Source organism: Propithecus coquereli, unplaced genomic scaffold (assembly GCF_000956105.1).
Source record: "Propithecus coquereli isolate 6110/MARCELLA unplaced genomic scaffold, Pcoq_1.0 Scaffold95, whole genome shotgun sequence".
Lineage (NCBI taxonomy): Eukaryota > Metazoa > Chordata > Mammalia > Primates > Indriidae > Propithecus > Propithecus coquereli.
The window spans coordinates 7,945,726-7,954,413 of record NW_012155840.1 but is presented as its reverse complement, the minus strand read 5'-3'; the positions used below and the strand labels follow the sequence as shown (position 1 = coordinate 7,954,413).

The following is an 8,688-nucleotide window of genomic DNA, read 5'->3' as shown; positions in this document are numbered from 1 at the left end:
CCTTTGGGGTTTTAGTCATAAATTCTTTGCCTAGGCCAATGTCTAAAAGTTTTTCTTATATTTTCTTCTAGAATTTATATGGTTTCATGCCTTACATTTAAGTCTTTTATCCATCGTGAATTAGTTTTTGTAAGTGGTAAAAGATAGGGATCCTGTTTCATTTTTTTGCATGTGGCTATCCAGTTTTCCCAGCATCATTTATTGAACAGGGCTTCTTTTGCTCAGTGTATGTTGTTGTCTGCTTTGTTGAAGAAAAGTTGGTCATAGGTAGATGGCTTTATATTTGGGTTCTGTTCTGTTCCACGGGTCTATGTCTCTATTTTTGTACCAATACCATGCTGTTTTAGTTGCTATGGCCTTGTGGTATAGTTTGAAGTTCCGGTAATGTGATGCCTCCAGATTTGTTCTTTTTGCTTAAGATGGCTATGGCTATTCAGGTTCTTTTTTTGCTCCAAATGAAGCACAGAATTATTTTTTATAGATCTATGAGATACAATGTTGGTATTTTGATGGGGATTGCATTTGAATTTGTCAATCACTTTGGGCAGTACGGATATTTTAACAATGTTGATTTTACCAATCCATGAGCATGGTATGTTTTTCCATTTGTTTGTATCATCTGCAATTTCTTTCATCAATGTTTTATAGTTCTCCTTGTAGAGAGAACTGTGTTCTCTCCTCCTTGGTTAGGTATATTCCTAAGTATTTTATTTTATTGTAGCTATTGTGAATGGTATTGAGTCTTTGATTGAGTCTTGACTGTTAATGATATGGAGAAATGCTAATGATTTGTGTACATTGATTTTGTAATCTGAGACTTTGCGAATTTATTTATCAATTCTAGGAGTCTCTTGGCGGAGTCTTTGGGATTTTCTAGATACAAGATCATATCATCAGTGAAAAGCAATAGTTTGATCTCCTCTTTCCTGATTTGGATACCCTTATTTCTTTCTCTTGTCTGACTGCTCTGGCTAGAACTTCCAGTACTACGTTGAATAGAAGTGGTGATAGTGGGCAATCGTGTCTTGTTCCAATTCTTAGGGGAAATGTTGTCAACTCTTCCTCATTCAGTAGGATGTTGGCTGTGGGTTTGTCATATACGGCTTTTATAATGTTGAGGTATATTCCTTCTAGGCCTAATTTGCTGAGGGTTTTTATCATGAAAGGGTGCTGGATTTTGTCAAATGCTTTTTCCACATCTATTGAGATGATCATATGGTCTATGTTATTGCTTCTGTTTATGTAGTGAATCACATTTATTGATTTACATACACGTTGAATCATCCTTGCATCCCTGGGATGAAGCCCCATTTGGTCATGGTGAATTATTTTTTTGATGTGCTACTGATGTTGGTTTGATAGTATTTTATTGAGGATTTGTACATCTATATTCATAAGGGATATTGGTATGTAGTTTTCTTTTTTTGTTGTATCCTTTGCTGGCTTTAGTATCAAGGTGATAGATAGTGGCTTCATAGAATAAGGCGGAGAGGATTCCCTCCTTCTCAATGTTATAGAATAATTTCTCAAGTATGGATACAACGTATTCTTTGTAGGTCTGGTAGAAATTTGCTGTGAATCAATCTGGTCCAGAGCTTTTGTTGTTGTTGGGAGATATTTTTTTATTACTGCTTCAGTCTAGTTGCTCATTATTGGTCTGTTCAGAAGTTCTGTTTCTTCCCGATTAGGTCTTGGGAGGTTGTGTGTTTCCAGGAATTTGTCCATTTCCTCTATGTTTTCTAGTTTATATGCACAGAGATTTTCATAATATTCATGATGTTTTGTATTTCTGTGTTAGCAGTCGTAATATCTCCTTTTTTATTTCTGATTGAGCTTATTCGGGTCCTTTCTCTTCTATTCCTGGTTAATCTAGCAAGAGGTCTATCAATTTTGTTTATCTTTTCTAAGAGCCAACTTTTTGTTTCATTGATCCTTGTTTTCCATTTTGTTTAGTTCTGCTCTGATCTTTGTTATTTCTTCTGCCTTTGGTTTGCTCTTCCTTTTCTAGTTCCTTGAGATGTGTCATTAGATTGTTAATTTGTGACCTTTCTGTCTTTTTGGTGTAGGCATTTAAGGCTATGAATTTTCCTTTAGGACTGCTTTTCTGAATCTCATAGATTTTGATAGCTTGTGTCCCCTTTGTCATTTAGTTCAAGGAATCTTTTGATTTCCATCTTAATTCCATTATTGAGCCAGTAATTGTTCAGCAGCATGTTGTTTAATTTCCATGACTTTGTGTGGATTTGAGAGTTTCTGTTGGAATTGATTTCTAGTTTTATTCCGTTGTGGTCTGAGAAGATAATACATGGTATGATTTCTATTTTTATGAACTTATTGAGACATATTTTGTGGCCTAAGATATGATCAACTTAGAAAATGTCCCATGTGCTGATGAAATGAATGTATATTCCATAGTTTGGGGATAGAATGTTCTGTAAATGTCCGTTAGGTCCAAGTCCAGTGTTTATTTTCTGCTTCGGTAATCTATCCAACAATGTCAGTGGAGTGTGAAGTCCCTGGAAATTATGATGCTACCATTTAACTCTGCTTAGATTTAGTAGAATTTGCTTTATGAATCTGGGAGCTCTGGTGTTATGTGCATGTATAGTTAGATTGTTATGTCTTCTTATTGAATTGTTCCCTTCACCATCATATAATGACCATCTTTTTCTTTATCATTGTTGATTTAAAGTCAATTTTATCTGCTATGAGAATGGCTACACCTGCTCTGTTTTGGTTTCCATTTGTGTGCAATATTTTTTTCCATCCCTTCGCCTTCAGTCTGTATGAGTCCTTGTGGGATGGATGTGTTTACTGGAGACAGAATATATTTGAGTTGTGTTTTCTCTCTCGTGCTATTTTATATGAGCTGTGTGCTTTAGCTTTTGGGTGATTTTACACTGGTGGGTATCTATTAGGCTGATCCATGTATAATGCAGTTCTGAGTATTTCCTGAAGGGCAGGTCTGGTCATGACAAATTCCCTCAGTGATTGCTTGTCTGGAAAAGTCTTTATTTCTCCTTCATATATGAAACTTAGTCTTGCAGGATACAAAATTCTAGGCTGGCAGATCTGTTTAAGAAGACTGAAGATGGGATCCCAGTCCCTCTTGGCTAATAAGGTCTCTACTGATAAGTCTGCAGTTTGCCTGGGGTTTTCCTTTGTAAGTTATTTGATGTTTTCACCTCACAGCTCATAAAAGTGCCCCCTTTGTGTTGACTTTGGCCACTCTGATGACTATATGACTTGGTGATTGCCTCTTTGCAATGAATCTCCCAGGTGTTCACCTAGCTTCTTGTATCTGCATGTCTAAATCTCTAGCACAACCAGGGAAGTTTTCATCAATTATTCCCTCAAATAGGTTTTCCAGACCTTGTGCTTTTTCTTCTTCACCCTGAAGGATGCCTATGATTCTTATATTTATCCATTTTACAAAATCCCACATTTCTCATGGACTTTGTTCATTCCTCCTGATTCTTTGTTTATTTTTGACTGGGTTAATTCAAAAGAATTGTCTTCTAACTCTGAAATTTCTTCCTCTGCTTGGTCTAGTCTATTCTTTAAGCTTTCCACTATGTTTTGTATTTTCTCCACCACAACAGAGGTGGGTAGAGGAGTGAGACTGGGCAGGGCTGGGTCTGGTGAACATACCTTCAAGTTCCACAAAGGCAGGCACAAGATGTCTCAGCAGGGGTCAAGAGTCAGCTCCCAGGCCACCAGGGAAAGGCTGAAGTGGTCCCACCAAGCCAGAAAATCTGCTCATGAGGGGGAGGGGTCATCTGGGATTCACAGTCTGGCTATTGGGAGTGGGTTTTGCTTTTCTCCCTCCTCTCCTGCCCCAAGGTCTCCTTCCAGCATCTGGCCACAGGCAGGAGCTCAAACTAGCTGAGCTGAGCTCACCAGCCAGTGGCATTGTGGGCTGGGAGCTTCCCTGTCCAGGATTCCTCCCTGGACCTTAAGCAGAGCTTTCCTGCTGGGGAAGGGGTGCTCTCCAAGTGCACTGTGGCTCAGACCGACAGTACACTCTCAGTTCTGACCATCTAGGCTCCCTTGCCTCCCAAGATTAGGTCACAAAGCTCCCCTCTGTGCCCTTAAGTGATCAAGTCCTGGGGGTAGGGAATATAGCCTGCAGGCCTATCCCCTGGTCCCTCAATTTCAATCCCTGGCCATGCCAAGAAGCATATAATGCTCAGGTAGGTTTGATGTCCCTCTGCTTCAGGGTGTGCCCTGCTCTGCTGGAATAGCCAGGCAGGACCAGGGAGGGGTGGTGGGCAGGTAGCTCACAGTCCAAGCGCCCCTTGGTCTGTTGCAGGTCTTTAAGAGGAAAGTTGTAAACCCTACTTTCTGTGGGAGCCTCAATGTAGACATGCCAACAAAGGGGAAGCAACTGCTCCTGAGAATCTCAGCTCAATTGGCCCTTGGGGCTCCCTTGCTACTCAGCAGCAGTGGGTTGGGGAGGGGAAGGAAAAGAGTCTAAATAGAGGAAACCTGGCACTCTGGTCCTTTTTCTCCCTCTCCCCAGAAGGCAACCTGCCTGGAATGTCTAAGCTCTGGGATCACACAAATCCCCCAGGACCCACCGGTCCCTGTGGCCACTGCAATCTGGGCTGGAGCTGGAAAATGTGTGGGAACAAGTGGGACAAAACTGAAGAGCTAAAGCTCCCTGGCGAGGACAAAGGCATACAATGGGTCGAGAAACACCATGGCACCCACCATCTTGGCTTGGGTCTGTGATGCAAGGGGGCTCGCAGCCTGGTGATTTGTTTTCAGGAAACTCCCTGAAGTTCACTGGCAACAGCAGCTTTTGGGCTCATGAGAGCAGAAACGCTTTCCCTCAGCTTGGGAGCCTGCTGACTTCCAGAGGTGTGAGGAAAGGAGAAACAAAACCCCCACCTACCCTTTCCACGGTCCTCCAAGTTTCTTGGGAGTTGATCTCTGCCGATTATCTTTCTCCTCCTTGTTCTGCTGTGTAGCTTCTTCCTGTGGAATCTCTGGTAGGTTCTGGCACTTTTCCCTTGGAATTACACCTTATCTATATTTTTTTTTCCATCTAAAACTTTTCCTTCTTTCTGAGATGATCCAGCAACCAGTGTCTTTACCTACCCATCTTTCTCTTTTTAAACACTATTTTGAAATAACTTTAGACTCACAAGACATTGCAAAATTAGTGCATCATTCCCATATACCCTTCACCCTGCTTACCCAAATGATAACATCCTACATAGCCATAGTATTTTATCATTTCAGTATTTTATCATTTCATTCCATGAAATGTTACAAAATATATGTATATGGGGTAAAATTTCATAGAACCTTCATCTTTTCATCTGACACCAACCTCTTCCCTCAAAATAATTTAGGCTGGCATTTCTCACGGAATTCCTCAGAATTTTTATTAAGTTCTACTAGGGCTTGGGGAGGAAGAAGAAGATATTCCAAGGCCAGTTAGATTGAGGAAATGTTGGGTGAAACCAGCTTCTTTCTTGCAGAACTTCTCAGAATCTCTATGATGCTAATGTGTTGTGAAACTCCAAGAGGAAAATATATGCAGCGTTTTCCAAGTTCACTTGTCTATTACCCCTATTTGTGGCTAGGGGGACAGAATGGTATTGTGATACCATTTTTAGAAACACTGTAAACTCTTTCTATAGGCATGATAAAGTACACAAAGGGCAAAAATTCAGCAAGTCACACTGCTGTTAACAGTCTTGCCAACTTAAACTGTAGCTTTAGCTAAAAGATTCAGCAACAGTTCTAAGATGTGTCATTATCAACTATGCAGACATATATACACATCCTGGTAACGAGGGAAACCGTTACGATGCTTTTTTTTTTAAACAGCATTTGCCATCTATCAGTCACTGCCTTATTTTGAATCATTTGGCACTTACTCCACCAAGCTGCCCTTTGATGTATCCATCTATTTCCCATACGTGCTGAAAATATATCTCATGATGCTCTTTATAGGTAAGTGGCTTTTTAGTTTTTGCATTTTTTCCTATGCTTTTTGTTTGGTTTGTGCTGCCATCTACCTTAATAGTTAGGTTGGTAAACATGGGAGAGACCAAAGAGGAAGCCTGATGTGATGAACTAGATCTTGTTAGTAAAGCACCTGGAAGTTACAATGCTTTTGTGCAGGGCATGATGAGATCAAATATATCACAGTTTTACTAGCTGAAAATATAACTGCATTATGTATGGAATAAAGAAAGATTGCCTATTTCTGATTTTTCCATTTATATCTATTTTGTTTCCTATTTGTTTGGCCTTATATGGTAGCACTTCCTAGCAGGCAAATGGGGATAGGTATTAAAGAATCAAGAAAAGTTTGTAGAACAAAAACTTATAGGTGAAAAAATTTGGTCAATTGTTTTCTAGGAAATTGGAGAAAAAAAAATTCCATTATTAAATTTTAGTTTCTGCAGCTCTAACCTTCACAAATCGCCAAGATAATTATTATCTCTAGAAGGTAACAGGTATCAGATATAAGAACACAGAGAAAAGACAAACTTAAGAAAGTGAAACTTTAAAGGCTGTAGAGAGAGCTATCCTAAAGGAAGAAAGTTCCTTACATTAAAAAAATAGTAGGATAGAGGAGTTTGATTTACTTTCCTTTCTACATAAAATCTGGAGACTTCTTTAAGTGTTTCTTCTTTGAGTCTCTTTTGCAAGTGTCTTGTCCCTAAAACCCAGGCAGCACTCTGACTGTATTTTAAAATCATGGTTCTAGAGAAATGGTTAACCAACCTTACTTACTTTTGCCACTTCCTTCTCCACGTTAGGTATGTATTTTACCTATAGTCACCTTTACTCAGAAAGAAGAGACGTCCTCGGAATCTTTCCCATGAAAAAGAAGAAAATGTGAAGTCCAGCATTCCAATATAACATGAGAAAAGACAGGCTTGTGGACTGAGCTGCAGTAAATACAGCACAAGTATTCTGGTGGAAAAATACCTAGTATGTGACAAAAATCCACACATGAAATAATTGCACACAACCCCAGAACTCTAGGCTGTTTTCCACACATTATATTTTTAAGACATATACTCTTCATACCCTTTTTGCTTCACCAAAGCTGTGGATTTTACACAAGTTGCACTTACATTGTAGGAAGTCTGATTATTTTCCTGTAAGGTTAATGAGAAATTGGAGATTAACTGGAATAGCTTCAGTTAAATTGAGAAAACTAAATTTGGCAACCTAAATTACATGTAGCCAAATAGTAGCAGATATGTAGGAGGGGAGTGATGTAAAAGATGTTCTGAAGTTGTCTAGAACAATAACATTTTATAGACATATGTCATTGTCCCTAGAGCTAACAATTTAATGCCTACCCTAAACATGAAGACACATTGAGAAAATTAAACATTTTCCCAAGCCCTATGTCTTAGCTAAGGCTGCTATAACAAAACACCATAAAAGGATGGTTTGAACAATAGAAACTGATTTCTTACAGTTCCAGAAGCTGGGAAATCCAAGGTCAGGCTGCCACCTGATGCAGTTCCTGGTGAGGGCCGTTTTCCTGGTTTGCAGATAGGATATAGCAAGAAGGCATCTCACATGAGAGGGCAATTCTCTGTCTCTTCTTATAATGGCACCAATTCCATTAAAGAGGCTTCTACCCTCATGACCTAATCACCTCCCAAAGGCTCCACCTCCAAATACCGTAACATTGAGGGTTAGGGCTTAGCACATGAATTTGGGGGACACACAAAGATTCAATCCATAACATTCTACATGTGGCCTCAAAAAATTCATGTCCTTTTCACATGAAAAATATATCCATTCCATCTCAACAGCCCCAGTGGTTTTAACTTATTCCCATATCAATTCTAAAGTCCAAAGTCTTATTTAAATATCTAAATCACATGTGGTACGATTCATCCTGAATCAAAATTCCTTTCCAGCTGTGAACCTGTGAAACAAACAAGTTTATGTGCTTCCAGCATACACTGTTGGGGCAAGAATAGGATAAACATTTCCATTTCCAAAAGGGAGAAACAGGAGAGAAGGAAGGGGTGATGGGTCTCCAAGAAGTCTACAACCTAGCAAGGCAAATTCTATGAGATCTTAAGGTTGATGTTCTGCCTTCAGGACCCACTGAGGCAGAGGCGGCCGCCATGGTTCCAGGCAGAAGCCAGCTGGCCCTTTGAAACTGAGTGATAGCCCTGATGATCTCTGAATCCCCTTCAGGGTCATTCTTTCCTTGTCTTGAAGAACAGCATTCATTCGCAGCTGAAGAGCTCTGTGATGCTGTCCTGTAAAATCCAAGAAGTCCAACAGCTGCCTTCAGCCTGTCCCATCTCCACCCCTTCAGTTTAAACTAGCAGTGTTCCTGCTAGGGTGGCAGATTAGGTCTGTGATTCACTCCCAAACTAATCTCCTTATTAAATGATTTGTCCACCATACCCTTAGTGTTCTCTTCCAAACATGTTTTCTCATTTTTTGTAATGTGAACAGGCTGAGAATTTTCCAAACCTTTAAGTTCTGGTTCCTTTTTGGTTAACAGTTCTGTCTTCAATTAATTTCTTTCTACTCATGTTTTATTTTAAGCAGTCAAGAGGAACCAAGCCATTCCTTCAACACTTTGCTTAAAGATCTCTTTAAATATTGAATTTCATGGCTCACAAGTTTTACCTTCCCCCAAACACTAGAACATGAACATAATTCAGCCAAGTTCTTTGGCAC

The 8,688-nt window shown here is 39.7% G+C and overlaps 1 protein-coding gene across 1 annotated transcript in view; it reads left to right on the top strand.

Annotated features, from left to right (window-relative positions):
• Window positions 1-6,865, top strand: part of HACD4 (3-hydroxyacyl-CoA dehydratase 4) — a 62,080-nt gene extending 55,215 nt beyond the window's left edge. The window contains exons 6-7 of the mRNA XM_012665010.1: window positions 5,842-5,967; window positions 6,783-6,865. Coding sequence (XP_012520464.1) covers window positions 5,842-5,967; window positions 6,783-6,865 — 209 coding nt within the window. The remainder of the gene's footprint in view (window positions 1-5,841; window positions 5,968-6,782) is intronic.
• The last annotated feature ends 1,823 nt before the right edge of the window (window positions 6,866-8,688 follow it).